General features: G+C 48.0%; 1 protein-coding gene across 1 annotated transcript in view; it reads right to left on the reverse strand.

Annotated features, from left to right (window-relative positions):
- Nucleotides 1-15,966, reverse strand: part of GRIK4 (glutamate ionotropic receptor kainate type subunit 4) — a 315,876-nt gene that overhangs the window by 43,657 nt on the left and 256,253 nt on the right. Inside the window, exons 9-12 of the mRNA XM_054005285.1 lie at nt 13,945-14,097; nt 12,317-12,421; nt 1,490-1,597; nt 186-389 (exon numbers count right to left, since the gene is read on the reverse strand). Of these exons, the coding sequence (XP_053861260.1) occupies nt 186-389; nt 1,490-1,597; nt 12,317-12,421; nt 13,945-14,097 (570 nt within the window). The remainder of the gene's footprint in view (nt 1-185; nt 390-1,489; nt 1,598-12,316; nt 12,422-13,944; nt 14,098-15,966) is intronic.

Here is a 15,966-nt window from a genome sequence, read left to right on the forward strand (position 1 = left end):
AAGTACTGGTTTCAGAGTAGCAGCCGTGTTAGTCTGTATCCGCAAAAAGAACAGGAGTACTTGTGGCACCTTAGAGACTAATAAATTTGTTAGTCTCTAAGGTGCCACAAGTACTCCTGTTCTTATAAGTACTGAAGCCCTTTGCTGTTGAGTTATTTAACTATTATAAAGGCTGTCTCACTCACCCGAGCAATGAGCTCTCCGACCATTCCAGTCCAGGTGCCGTTTGCCTCGGGCACGCCATACACCCCGTCACCAACCAGGCGGATCTTGTAGTTGAAGTGCAGGATCTCCGCCAGCTCCTTCAACATGTCTACGCAGAAGCCTTCATAGCGGTCATTCCCCTCCAGCGCCTGGTGGTTCTCCTTCAGCATTAAATAAGGGTTTTCCTGCATCGAAACTGGGCAGCTGTCATTCCCATCTTAGCCATGGGATCACAACAGCGCTGCATTTAGCGTGAATCAGTAAGCGGGGCTGATGAAGGGGGCTCACTGGGAAGTGCCATGGGAGGCAGGAGCTCTGGCAAAAGATACTGGCCAGATCTTCGGTCCTGCTCTGTCCCTTTGACCTCCTCGTGGGATTGGGGTGCAAGAGGGGACCAAAAGCTGGCTTCAAGTACCAGTTGTGGATTCTGCTTGCCTAGGAAAATCCTTAGGTGGTGTAAAGAAAGTGTAGGTAGTTCTGTGACATTTGCTCCTGGTCCTTCCTGTGTTGGTGGAATTCTCTGGACGTGTCTGATCTACCAAGGTGTAGAGGGCATTCTAGGGCATGGCCACAGTTCCAGCAATCTTGAACTAGCTGGAAATAATTTAGAGCAGCCCAAGGCTGCTCTAAATTGTGCTGGTGTGTGTAAGACAGTATAAGGACACGTCTGCTGCAGTTTGGGTCTTGATTCAAACAGAGTTCATCTGGACCCACAGAACCGGCTCCAGCGTGTTTCACGGGTGTGTATGTGTTAGCAGCAGGGGCACTGGTAAATACTCAGGGGGGTAGTGAACTCTGGGCAAGATGGGGGGCAGGCAGCACAAGGACTTGATAAGGTGAGGATGGTGGTGGCTGCACCCTCACAGTCCCAGTCTATTCCAATTATCTTCATCTTACTCATTTTTAGTAATTTTTATGGAGAGAAGGGACAATTCTCCCGCCCCATCTAACTGCTGTATCCGGAACAAGAGCATCACTCGGAGATGAATTTAAAATTGCAACTTATCCCCATCACAGCCCTCTCCCCAGCTGCTTCTGAACTCATCAAATATCATTTCCATATGAAACATCAACTTGAGTTTAATTACACTGTCATAAATTGTCCTCAGTGCTGTAATTAGAGATTTGATCGTCTGTTCTTTATGAAATCAGCATGCAGCGCTGAATGCAGGGGGCAGAGGAGGGGTGGAAGAAGGGAATAATATCCTGGCTGATTGAGAATGACATCCCTAGACGCCGGGCTGGAGAAGAGCTAACGGGAACTGTCGGTGACCCCCTCACTTACCAGGATGGTGGTGATGATGAGAGTGGTGTTGAAGAGAGTATCCGATATGTTGGAGGAGAAGATTCTGTTATCCATGGTAAGTCCTTCAGAAACATGCCAGTGGCCAATCTGTAGAGGTAAAGAGCAGAATAATGAAATTTACAGTGCAAATTACCATACACGCCTACCATATGGCTCCTAGGGCTGACAAGGATCAGGCCAGCCCTGTGAAAGATATTTATTAACTCTCCATTACCTTTACAGTGCACCCCACCAACATTATGGCAGAGAGATTATGCCGCTGGTAGGCAGTCTTGGCACACGCCACCCGTGCCACCGTGCTAAGAACCACTCAGGTTCAAATTGCTAGTGGTTGATCCAGGCATCTATACTGTGACCACAGCCAGGCGCCTGATTCGGAGAAGTGCACAGGAGGGGGATGGGTGCTGACTGCTATTTGATGCTCCAGGACTAAAGCTTTGTCTTCACTGGTGTGTTTTTAACTATGCACCTGAGCTATCCCGCTGTGAAATCCCAGTGGAGACAAGGCCCTGTGGTTTTAGCCCAAGGTAGCTATGTGGGATCAATGCTATACTCCCACCCGTGATTCATCCTCATAGAAACCACAGTGCTTTCTCCCCACCAGCATTTGACCTCAGATGTTCTGTTCCTGGTTCTGACCCTGATTCACCAGGCAGCCTTGGGCGAGTGCCTTTCCCTCCCAGCTGCCCATCTGAAGGGGATCACAATACATGACTGACCTCAAAGGGGGCCAATAGGCTCAAGTCATGGCAAAGTACTCGGAGATCCTTGGAGGATAAGCCCTACAGGAAGTAGCATCACAGCCTCCTGGCCTCCATTACCAAATATCAGACCCAACCGGTACAGTGCTGACACCAACGTCTTGTAACCCTGCCATGTGGTGTCACCTTAACAACGTGCTTAGAAACGAACCCACAGCCTCAGCAGCACTGCACAGGGACTAATCTCCCCGAGCCCCCACTCGCACTGCCCCCTGGAGATTAATTAACCCCCCAAACTACAGCACTTAGGCCAATCGGCCCCAACAATTCTACATGGACACTAAGCCACCCAAGCCAAACCTCGGTGTGATTGCATTAAAACCAATTTCCTGTCCAACGCCATGGAAGAGACATGTAAATCCTACCTGACGCTATGACATGCGTGTCCAGGAGAATACCACAACAAGGTCATGTAACAGGCAGCTGGCCTCATCCATTCCACCCTTGGCAGCGTCCCTTTCCCCCTGGGAAGCCTCTCTGCGCCTTATAAGATCCCAGCCCTCGGACTGTTGCAGAGCTGACTGTGGAGTAAATCCCTTGACCTTGCTGAGGCGAGTTGTCTTTCTTGTACTGCTGCCCTACTAGCTAGGTGATGACCCCATAATGTTTGGGTGCCTGCAAGGAACTCTTTGTAGCAAAGGTCATCTGTTCCATGATGCTCTAGTACTGACCCAAGCAGACCTCATTGACCTCTATTAGAAAATCAGCCTCGGTTTAACTCAAAATCAATCTAGTTACATCTGTGCAACCCCCTAATATAGACGCACTGAAATGGCTTTCATTGTGCCTTGGCTGAGTGCAATAATCAGTCTGGGGCAGACACTGCACAGCTGCACTGAAGTCCATGGGAGTTTTGTCATTCACGTCTATAGATGCAGGATCAAGCCTTTAAACTCGTGTAACACGATGGATTTTAGCTACACTGGACTTTATCACAAGGCCCCAGTCACCTGCTATAACGACTAGACAACATTCCCTCTCCTCTTGCTTCTCTAAGATAGCGATCAGTTCTCAGTAATGCATTATTTTGTCAGATCTGATAACTGGAGATTAGTGACAGATTATCTTTAATTTTAACAACTCTTGCTGTTGTCAGATTCTTCCCTTCCCTGCTGGCATGCTGTAATTGACTGCCTCCTCTTCCTCTAGCATGACAGATGATTTGACCCTTCTTGTAGCATAGCACTGAGGCTAAATACATGGATATGCCAAGGTTATTCCCACTCCGTGCTGTGCTTGGTACTGACTCCCTTGATGGTACAGTAATGGCACTAATTGACTCCCCACAATGCTCAATGTTTCTGAAGTTTAATGTACTGGAAGATTACTAGGATTCTCAGATCTTTTCTCTCTCAAATGCAGATGCCAAGGTAATTTTAATCATATATTATATATATATATACATACATACATACATACATATATATATGGTTATTTATATATACATAAAGAACCACCAACAAAATCTCTTCAATACACCTCAGAAAACAATCAGATACCCTATCCACAACTGGGTAAAATGGCCTTGTGATTAAGACCCTGAGGATATGTTTACACAGTCTGTGGCAGCGAGCCTCCCAGCCTGGGTCAACAGACTCTACCGTGCTAAAAATAACGGTTTGGAAAGAGCTTTGACGTTGCTTCTCAGGCTGGGGCTCGGCTCTGAGGCCCACCCCCTACCCTAGGCTTCAGAGCCCGAGCTCCATCTTGAGTTGCAGCGTCTACATGGCTACATAAAGTGAGTCCCACCTGCCTGAGTCTGTGGGCCCGGGCTGGGAGGCTTGCTGCCATGGGCTGTATAGATGTACCCTGACTAGACAAGGACTCAGGAGACCTGGATTCAACTTCTGGCTCTGCTATAGACTCCCTGTGTGGCCTGGGGCAAGTCACTTAATCTAGTTTCCTCCTCTGTAAAATGGGGATAATTGCCCTTCCTTTGTCTGTCTTGCCTATTTAGATCGTAAGCTCTTTTGGGCAGGGACTGTCTGTTACCAGGTGTATGTACAGTACCTACCATACTCAGGCCCTGACCTCTCTTAGGGCCTCAAGGCATTACTGTGATACAAATAATGTGCATCCAGACAGGGCAGCTGAACCTGCGAAGAATAAGACAGCAGCCTTGACTGCATCCCTCCTTAACCTCCCTGGGCAGACAAGGTCTCTTGACTTCGCTGCCCCACAAAGGAGTTATCGTAATGTGGGACACCAACACAGGTTTATCATCTCCATAGAAAATGGCCACCAGCTCACATGAGATGAGCCTGGTGTTCCAGTCCCACTCCTTCAATCCCTTAAATTCCCCTAGTTGACAGGGATCGGCACTAACAAGCCTGAGCTTCCCAACCCCTTAAAGCACAAGGTGACAAAACACCACTCAAACGAAGGATTTTCATGACATGCCTTTTCGGCGGCTCCCCGCAGGCCTGAGCAGCAGGTGATGCCAGGGAGAGATGACATGGTGAGACCGTTCTGTAATCTTCTGAGGCAACAAGCTCCCCCCACCCCCATCTTTACCCCTGCAACTAGGGACCAGGGTAAAGCTGGCCTTGAACATGCCTTGAAACAGCTAGGCACCTCCAGAGCAATGAAGGTGGATTTCCTCTGAGCTCTGATTAGCAAACAGCGTCCTGCTGAGTTCATTCATCACACACCCCAACAAACACACTTCTCATGCCCGAGAAAGAGAGTTTGCATTTGAAGAGCCTTGTTGATGCTAACAGGTAGGGGAGGTTTCCGGCAGGAGACATAATTAGGCACTTGGCAAATGGCTCCTTATCAGCCCAAAGAGGGGGGGGGGGGATTAGAATCCCTTGCAGAACAGAAACTTGGAGGTTTCAGAGTAGCAGCCGTGTTAGTCTGTATCCGCAAAAAGAACAGGAGTACTTGTGGCACCTTAGAGACTAACAAATTTATTAGTGCATAAGCTTTCGTGGACTACAGCCCACTTCTTCAAAACTTGGAGGTGGCTGCACAAATCTGCCAGGCCTGCTGCTTCTAAAGGATGCTGGAAGACCCCTGTTTGCAGGACAGTTTGCTCACAGCCACTGAATGTCTAGCATGCTCAGAGGGGCTGGCAGGTAACACGTGGATGGTCACCTATTAAACCTGCATGACTAACAGTCACACGTGACAAACCTGTGGGTCTCTCTGGCCCACTTCCCAGCTGGGGAGACCCCAGCCCACTCCCCAGCTAATGTGACCATCCCTGGCGCCATCCTGGTCCACCTCCTAGCCAGGGTCCCCCCTGCCTACTCTCCCCTTGGGGCAACCTCTGCCCACTCCCCAGTTAAGGCAACATTCCCTCCCCGCAGCCCACTCCCCGTCCAGGGTGACAACCCCCATGCCCAGCTCATTCCCAGGACCCGTTCCTTAGCTGGGACAATAACCTCCAGGAGTTGTCTACTGAGGGCCTAATCCTTTGCTAAGAGCCTCCCATGAGGTGCTGAGTACCATCAGACTCTAAGGAAGTCCATGGGAGACAAGGGCACCCATTCCTTTGCAGGATCGGGCCCAGAACCCTCACCAGAGGCTGGGGCGGGGAGTAGGTAGGGAGGAGCACAGGTCTTGAGGCAGCTGCTTAGCCATTTATATGCTAAAAGGGCTTGATGGGTTGAAGTGGCGGTAATTACAGAGGGTCTCTGATCTGTCAGCTCATCTGCATCTCATCAGCATACCAATTAGGCACCCTCCTGCCATCCCCAACACTCTATGTTAAGGCATGGAGGCCTTTTTGCACATAAGTGGATAATTAGACATACCCACACAGGGAGGGGATGTGGTGTCTCCTGGAGGTGAGGCTGTGAAGATTGGTGGGTTCTAATCCCAGTCTTGCCATTAATTCCCCATCCAAATTTCCTTCCTCTCCTAGGGGTCACCTACAACACATACCCCGTCTTCCCCCTTTTAAATCCCAGTCCCCAGAGTTTAATCTAAACCCCAGAGAGATGCTACAATGCTTTTTAAAGGGTGGGCAGGGGAGAGAAAGCAAAAAGAAATGTACAAAGTCAGCCCCTGTCAGACCTCCAGATCCCAGACACACGCTAATGAGCTTCTGCCTTATCAGGCATCTCGTGAACAGAGGGCTCTCGTACAGCTGGGGAAATATTTCCACAAGCAAAACTAAATACGGAAATGCGTTCAGTGCATGACATAAATATATTAAAAGTTAAACACATAATGCCCTGGCTCTCCTGCCCAAAAGCAACGAGGAGTTTGAAAATCGGAGAGTCTCTAATTTGTTTGCTCGCTGGATCAGCTTCAACTTCTGGTGAATTTTCTCTCAAAGCTGATGAGCTGGAAGCCCCTGTGGCTGAAAGAGACAGACATGGGCAGGGAGCATGAGCCTGTTAAAAAGGCAACAAGGATGCTTCAAACAACACTAGACCGAAGTCAGCTAATTTGACCCTTGGGAGCAGTTTGTCCCCAGGACACAAGTGTTTGCTCCTGACTGGTGGGTTTACTTAAACGATTTCTGACTATTCATTTATTTATTCAGTATCTAATAATATGGGAATTTCTCCCACGGTTGGCTGAGAAGAGGAAAATTGGAGAATAATCAGCAGCCCACTAGAGCTATTCTAATCTCTAAGCCTTATACTGCTGCTGGGGTTGGAGGGCCCTTGATGCCCACTTGAAAACCCTGAGAACTGAAGGCATGCTCAGCACCTTGCAGGATCCAGCACTGGATTTCAGAAACCTGGACCGGCACCTCCTACTTGGGTGAGAGGTACCCAGCTGAGCAGGAACTGGGCTTCACGGTTGGAGGGGGTCCAGATGAATTGGTGAGGCTGGTGAGCTGGGATGTTTCATCTGGGAGGAAGACATGTTTTGGGGGCCTGAAAGGGAGAGCCTAAGCATGGGGCAAGCAGGGTATAAGAGCCTGCTTGGAGGGCTTGTAACTTGGGTGGATCTGGGCCCTGCTTAACCTTAATATGCCCTCTGGGCAATGGCCTGACGTCCAGGTAAGAGGTGCAGGTTGGGGCTGCCTCCTCCAGCTCAGAGGTAGGGGCCCAGCTGAGGAATTATGCTGCCACTGGAATACAAACCAGTATTGTGCAGAATAAGGTCACCTGGACAGGCTTTTGACAGGGGATGGTTTATTTAAGGCCACCACACATTGAGATCAGGCAGCCAACACCAACAAAGCTTTCCATTGTCCAGGTGCCTTGTCAGCATAACCTGTAATAATTGATCACCTCTTGCTGGTGGGCTGTTTGCAAAGCTTAACTCCAACAGGATACCTCTGAAAAGCAGGCCACTTACTTAGCTGCCTATGGTGCACAACCTGCAGTAGAAAAGGTTGCCTTTTTTGGCTCCACCTATTGCTCCCAATGGACTGGGATTTTCAAGAATGCACTGATTCTTCAAGGCTCTGGTGGGATCTTTCATGAATCCCATTGGCTTTGTGCTGTGCTATCAGACTCTCCCCATTGGACATTCCACGTACGTTGCTTGGTTGGGATTGGTCAGGTAAGTCACACAGCACCATCTCTGTTTCTGGATGGGTGTACTTAGGAGACAATGGCAGTGAACAGAAGTAATTCAAGTCAAAATTTGGTCTGTACAATCCTTACGTCTGGTGAGGGTTTGTGAGATAGAAGAACCCAGCCTGACTTCCAGGGGGAAGTCTGCAGCACTGGCCATTAGGGAAAAGCGAGGCAAAGCATTTCGCTACTTGGAAACCAAGCAAGCTTGATCTGGCATCATTGATACACAAACAGGGAACCTCGGGATGCCTCTTATCCAGTCACTGCTCTTCATGCAGAACTGCTCTTTACACCTTGATATTGTATTGCAGCAGCAGGTTTAAATACTGTCATCTGCAGGCAGACCCTGGGTGTGTGGAACATGTGACTGGACCATTTACTAGCTTTGTTCAGCAAATAGAAAGTTCTTTTGCATCATGGAAAATGAGTCTGCCTCCAAACCCTAAAAGAGAGACAAGGTGGGTGAGGGGATATCTTTTATTGGACCAACTTCTTTTGGCGACAGAGACGAATTTTCGAGCTCCACGGAGCTCTCTAATATCCTGCGACCAAGACGGCTACATCACCATTCCAAACCCTAAAAGTGATTGCCCACTGATGGCAAAATCTTTATCGTGTCAGTCATTCTCCAGGAGCTGGAACGCAGCCGTAAGACTAGCCGGGATGTCCATGCAATCAAAACTGCACTGCAGCGCTCTCAGCAAAACAGATTCAGAAGGATCTGCATATTTATGGCAAAACTCTCCCTCACATTTAAAATGTATTAAAAAATATAGCAATCATGTTGGTTTTTAAAGCCATTTTGCTCCCCGGCTCCTGCCTAATGGCTACTCTCGTTAGCGTGGACGGGTTTGGATCTGTCACTTTTGTTCATAACAAATGGGACTAGGGAAATGGCTAAAAAGGGCACTGATGCTGTAAGAGACCTCTCCGTGTGGGAAGTGACATCCCATTTCGCCGCTCACTCAGAGGGAGCTGAAGGCAGTGTCAAAGCAGAGCTGTCAGGTAGAAACTGGCAGGCAACATTCCAGCCACGGCTAAAAGTAGCCACTGCAACAACATAAGCACTTTCCTGAGGCCAAGTCCCAGGCAGAGATGGGTAAGATGTCACTGCTTTTGTTCTGTGTTGGGGCACTTCCAGCTGGCAAACCTCTGGACAAGGGGTGGTCTCTGAGACCAGGGTTCTTTCCACTGGGCTGATCTGTAACTTCCCAGTGAGCTTCCCCGATAGGAATATTAAAGGTGAAACCCCAGTTCCGAGGCTCCCTAGTCTGCTTCATATATCAGATTTGCTTTCTCCCAGAAAACATGACCTCCATGGAGCTGCTTCATCCAGTCCTACAGAGCCTGGGCCAAGTTGCAAGCGGGTGTAAGCAGGTTTAGCTCCGTCAACTTCATCATCCTGCCTGAATTTGGCACCTGGCTTCCACCACTGTCCTCCTCTCTGCTCCACCCGACAATCTTGCCATTGTGGGACCCTTCTCCTCTGAAGATCTTGTCATGTGGCATGGCCTTCCTCTGGAATCTCTCCACCTCCTTGCAAACCTCAGCTGAAATCCCCCTTTGCTCTCCAGGCTCGCTCCTAAATAAACATGCACTTCTTTATTATTTATTAAAAATAGATAGGTGTGAAATAGAGGCAGTGTGACCTAGTGGCTAGGGCACTGAACAGAGAACCAGGTTCTATTCCTGGGTCTGCCACTGGCCTGCTGGGTGATGTCGAACAGTCATGTCCCCTCACCGTGCCTCAGTTTCCCCATCTATATTATGGGGATAATATATCTCATTTGTAAAGCACTTTGAGATCTATCGTCGTAAGGTTTCTTGCACCTCCCTAGACACATCTGGCGCTGGCTGTTGGAGACAGGGTACTCTGCTGAACGGACCATGGGTCTGATCCAATCTGGCAGTTCCCATGTTCTTCATATGGTGAGGTAAATCCCCTCCACCCTGTCCCATTTTATCTTCCTGCCAAAGTTAAAACGACCAGAACACCAATGTGGGAGGAGAAGAAAAACGAGCAAAAGAGAAGGGTTGAGTAACTAGTTCAACCACTAATGAATTAAGTGGTGGGTTCCGGCTCTGCTGCAGAACCAGGAGGTCCATAAAGAGAACCACAGAGACACAACACTGAATCTCTGTTGAAGGCTGGAAATACACCAATACCCCTAGTCACCACTGAGAGCAGCAAATGCACAGAGTCTGCTGCAACTCATTGCTCCTTGGATCTTTCAATAACTCTGCAACCAAAGGGTCTGGTGTGAAGTCCCTTCGGGGAATGTCTACGCTGCAACTGGGACAGCATGTGTTGGCATTCCTGAGCTAGTTTTCATCGAGCTAGCAGTGTGGCTGGGGCTCCCACCTGCTATGTAGACATACCCTCTGTGTCTGCGCATGGAGGGGGAAGGAATCTCACTGGCCAGTTTCTCCCCCCGTCAGCTTAGGGTTGTAGCAATCAAAAGGCCGACTCTGCAGGAGACATAGTGGCATCGGATGACCACCAGGAGAGCACAAGAGAGTGAACCAGGGTTGAGTTGAGGGCCGCTGCATGACAACAGCAGAGGAGGCGGGGATGAGCGAGCACTGTGCTGCAATCACAAGAGAGTGAACGAAGGGCAGACCAAGTGTCAATGCAAGAGCATGAGAGAATACGATGCATTGAATATGCCAAGGACTAACCACTTAAGGGACTGGAGGCTGCAGATGTCTCATGCATGACACAGATTCTATAATTCAATCAAAAAAAGTCACTATGAGCTGGAAGGATGAAGTGCTTCTTGCAGAAAAGGAAGCAAGCGTGGATCAGTGCTCCAGGTGATTCGGATTCTGGTAATTCCACCGATCAGTTAGTCTGCTGGGAGCCTTTCCTGGTGCACTAACCAGCCTTTGCTCAGGCTGAAACGAGACTCCTTTTGCTCTGCATTTGCCCGGTTATCCTCCATCTTCAAGAGAGTCCAGCCAATGGGGAGGTACCAAGTGTGTGTGTGGGGGGTTCACCTACTGTTGGTAGGAGTCATCTCCTCTATGGGGCCATTCTTAAGCCACCCCTGCCCAGGTGCCCATAAAGACTCACTGCACTGGCCAAAATGGCTTGCCTAAAGTTAGGCTCCTAAATCCTTACTGAGGCCCATCAATAGAAGTGGGTTGATTTTCAAAGGTGCTGCTTTCCTGCAGCTCATATTGACTCCAGTGGGATTTGTGGGTGCTCAGCACTTCTGAAAGCCTGGCTGCTTATATAGGCACCCAGGTTTGAAAATTAATGAAAGTCAGACTGTGCCCCAACAGGAGGGAATGGTCGTACAAGCAATACACAGGGAGGAGAACAGTAGCTAGCCCCCATCACCAATACAGGAGGTGGTGCAGGGTAGGGAGGAAAACAAACAATGGGAGGGATTGGCAAGCAGTTTCAGGCGATGATTATTACAGCTAGTCAGGAACCAGAATGTCTGTTCCATGGGAAATTCTGACATTTGGGGGAGGGGAAAAAAATCTTTCCAAATTGGAAGAAAAGGCTGAAATTTCAAAATTTCCCACAAAAGGAAAATCCCCCAAAGCTTTGATTCAGTCGGAACCACTGAAACATTTTGTTTCAATGTTATCGTTTTGATTCATTTTATTTAGTCGACTTTCATAGTCCAGTTCAAATCGACTTTTCGTTTTGAAAGTTTTAAATACATAAAAAATGGCCACAATCAAAAACGACATGTTTCCATTGACCCAAACTAAATAAAGGTTCAGATTTTTGATTCACAAACATTGTGGAGACTTTTATTTTTCATCCTGATTTGGGAGGGGGAAAATTTTGACATCTTGAACATTTTCACAGGATGGGAAAACCATTTCCCAGCCTGCTCTAATAACAGGTCCTTTTCTTGGTTTAGCTGATGTCTCTTGACGATGGATTTAACTTAAACTGAAAAAGAAAAAAAGCCACTCATATAGGAAAATAAGAGTCCTTATTTTGTGGGTAAAACCAGTATAACTATACCTGTGTAACTGCTAAAACTTTCTCATGTAACTTTCCCCCAAATCATTTAGGGATAGGTTTAAGATTAACGGAAATAAACCACTCTTAATCTGAAATAAGTGTGTCCACAAAGCAGTATGCACCAGTTTAAACCAGTGCAAGTTTGTGTGTAGACATGGCCTGTGTGTGTATGTGTATCCAGGACATGCTTTGTAGGCACTGAATCTTATCCTCTAGGAGAGAGGGCTGCTGTCACACTGGGGCTGATGCTGGGTGTTGCTAGTCATGCTGCAGAGATGGTCCCTTAAGTCGGTAATTTAAAATGCCTTGGGGTGGTCTCTTCACAAAGGGGAACACACAAGGTTTCACTGTAAACTTCCTTCTAAGCCATGAACAATAAGAGAGCTGCAGCTAAAAGCAGCATTGAGGTTGTTCCTTGCTAAGGGCCAGGTTGTGCAAGGCAAGGAGTACTCTTCACTCCCATTGACTTTAGGGGGAGTGGAGGTGGGGACGGGCTCTCAGCACCTCCTAGGAGGCACTCAGCACCTGGCAGGTTCAGACCCTAGGAGGAGGCCTGCAGGGCCAATCTTACCTGTCTGAAGCCACGTCGTGTGTACTGCAGGATTTTCAGGGCGTAGTTCGACCGCTGACCTTTGCTGTTGAATTCGATGTGGCCGGTGAGACCTTCCAATTCTACCTGTCCAAGAGAGAGTGAGTTACAGCACCAAATTGAGATCATTCCCCTTTATAGTCTTGAGCAGAGCCTGCGCGTGGCTGCTGTTCACCCGGTTAGCTAGGACAGAACTGTGGAGCTCTGACATCTACCCACGGGGATGGAGTATAAACAGTATTTCCATGGGACAATTCTAATTGCTTTCAGAATCTGCCTGGAGTAGAAATGAGACAGGGAAGAGGGAAAAATATCCCCAAACAAAACAAAGACTTGTAAGTTGCAAGGCTTCCAGAATTCCATTTCTCATGAAAGTTCCATTCATTACCTTTTTAGCCACGCCCCAGCCTGCCCTCCCCTGTAACCTCATTCCATCTCCATGGCCCCAAGGCTTCACATTGCTCAGCAGCAGAAGCGAGTATTTAATTGTGTCACATTGAAATAGGTGGCTGGGGATTCTGTGGCAAACCGTGCCATGCCATTGCACTGCACGAAGCTTGTGTTAACAGGGGGTCACATTGCAAAGAGTCCCATGACGAAAGTCAAATCCCACACAGCGGATTTAAATGCTGCTTAGTGCTGCTCAAGAACCTTGTCAGCAATGAGTCTAAGTTAATGATACAAGATGCAGGAGAAGCTCTGTCATTTTGGGGTTGCGGGCGTTTGTGTGAACATTTGATTAGGGATGGGGCAATGAGGTGGTGTTTAAATCAGAAGTAGGTTAAGGTGTGTGTGGTGGGGGGGAGGGGTCAGATGTCGAGACCAAAGCCACATCACTGAGTCTTCTACCATCTTGGGATGAAATCCCATGAGAATAGCTGTTCTCATGAGATTTTAGCTGCATCCAAAGCAGAACCAGAAAAAAATGTTCACTTCTGGGACTTCAACTTGAAACTCTCGAGGAATCTGAGGGGTTCAAACCTGGGGTTCTGTTTTGACCCGTAGTTACTTTTGATCTATATGAGTTCACAACACCCTAAGTTCAAAAAAGTCCAACTCATCCACCCCCGCAGGAGAAACTCATCTACAATATCTGAGAGACTAACAAATTTATTTGGGCATAAGCTTCATCAGATGGGTTTTAGCCCATGAAAGCTGACGCCCAAATAAATTTGTTAGTCTCTAAGGTGCCACAAGGACTCCTCGTTGTTTTTGCTGATACAGACTAACACGGCTACCACTCTGAAACCTTACAATATCTGAGCTTCTCCTGGTTGCAAGGTGGGACCATAAATCAGCTCAAGTTCACTTGAAACTGGGACGTAGGGAACATTCACAAAGCTTAGCCAGGCTTAATTGAAAAAGTTTGCTGATCTTTGTGTTTGCAACAAAGCCTGAAAGTTGGTGAATTTCACGTAGTTCCTAGGCCGGTTACAAACATTTCTCTCATGGCTGTTTCCTTCATTCACAGCGCTACCTTCAAACAGGTTGGTATCCTGCGCTTTGACTGCAGGGGCATCATCTCACACACGTTCACATGCGCATGTCTTTTGCTCCTGGCAGTTAGGGGGCGGATACAGATAAATCAGCAAACTTCAGTCACTTCTCACCATTCTCAGGTAGTTCATCAAGCTGGTGCCATGTTGCCAGATCTGTGCGGATCCACAGGACAGTGGTTTCACACCAATCTCCTGGCTCCGGTTTAGCTCCTGCACCGCTGTCACCACGGCATAAACGGCATCAAACAACAAGGCAGAGGAGAGCTGTGGACAGGAGAGAGAGAGGTGGGAGCTCAGACGAGCAACACCAAAGGCTGGAAAATTAAATAAGACCCAACCTGCACTTACTGAAGGAACAAGTCCATTGTTTCTGCCATACGTGTGCACACAATTACACACACATTGTAAAATAAATCTACACACCCATACAGTACACCAGTGGAGAAGCTTACATCTGCTCACACACCCTACAGCGACTCCATTCAACACCATGGAGCTACAGTTACCCTACCATCTCTGTCATGCCTTGAGTTACCTCGCCTCATCCCATTCACGGTCTGAGCTGGGGTTAGTGAGAAAGAGCTAGACAAGGCATCTGAGCCAGATTGCCCAGTGCCCTGTGCCTTAGGCAGTCACTCATGCTTGTGCAAAGCAAGCATAAAATGCTACCGTTCTGATTTGGTACAGAACTAGATAAGTTCATGAAGGATAGGTCCATCAATGGCTATTAGCCAAGGTGGTCAGGGAGGCAACTCTATGCTCTCGGTGTCCCTAAACCTCTGACTGCCAGAAGCCGGGAGTGGATGACAGGGGATGGATCACTGGATAATTGTCCTGTTCTGTTCATTCCCTCTGAAGCATCTAGCACTGGCCGCTATCGGAAGACAGGATAGATGGAGCATTGGTCTCCAGTATGGCCTTTACGTTCTTAGGTGTGAGTCATTGCACCAGGGCAGGGTAGCAGAGAATCAGGCCCATAGACTCCTTTAATCATCATTCTTTTGGCATCTCCACGTCCATTGTTGTGGTAGGCGTAACTCATGTTGCCATTCCTGATTCGAGTCCATTCCTTGGACTTCCTCCTCCTCTTCTCATGCTTATTACCTTACCCTAAGTTTCTTCTTATTGCCCTTTGCATCCTCGCTTTCCTCCCTTCTGCTCTTATCTGCTTCCCTTCTCTTCTATGTCCTCCAGTCCCCACACTGGCCTCTTAATCCCTTTACCATAATTATCTGGTCCCCTTTTCTACTGCCGGTCGTCCCTCTAAAAGAATTATTGCTATAGGAGATTTCAGAATCCATATTGACTGTCCCCTCTTCGACCCACTTACTTCTAATCACTTCTATTTACCATCTTGTCTCATGCGGAGCATTACGTTCCCCGTGCACAATTGTTTCGATGTTTTTGATCAAGTTAACAACCGGTCATTTTCTCTCTCCTCTTCATTGTTATGACTAAGATTTCACTTTCAATTATCGTCACTTCCTGACTGCATTGGCACTTGGTTGCCACATCTCATTACTGTCAAAGCTCCCTTTTCCTGCCTCTCTCTTCAAAGAGTCTCCGCTGTACCGTTGCAGCATCCAACAACATATTTGCTCTTTAGCTGGTTGAGCCTTCCCCCATATGTGGACATTTACAGTTCAACTATATCTACCGCTCAGGTTCCCCACTGAGCCTGGACACATTTATTCACTTCCCAGTCACCCAAAGGGGGGACCGTCTTGTTAAGCAGACGCTTTGGCTTCCACCGCCTTATCCGTGTGAATAAAGTGAGCCAGATTTAACCCACTAGGGCTTGATCCTACCCCTGCTGAAGTCCACAGCGAAAGTCCAATGGACTTCAAGGGTCTGGTATCAGGTTGTTAATGAGCAACTCAGGGCTTTGAAACGTACACGCAGACACTATGAAAAACTAACGCTGCCACCCTTAGTGCAAGCAAACCCTAACCATCAGCTCTAATAATGCCAGTAATCCCCAATGTCCATCTCCCACCCCTCAACGTCTCTCACATTTGTTCTATCAAGGTAGATGGAGCTCAGACAATTTGCTGGTATTTCTGGCATCACCCTACCTAATATGATGTCTAATTTTCTCCCTACTCTAGTCTGTGTATGTTCTGACCCCACCCT

Source organism: Malaclemys terrapin, chromosome 15 (genome assembly GCF_027887155.1).
Source record: "Malaclemys terrapin pileata isolate rMalTer1 chromosome 15, rMalTer1.hap1, whole genome shotgun sequence".
NCBI classification, from domain to species: domain Eukaryota; kingdom Metazoa; phylum Chordata; order Testudines; family Emydidae; genus Malaclemys; species Malaclemys terrapin.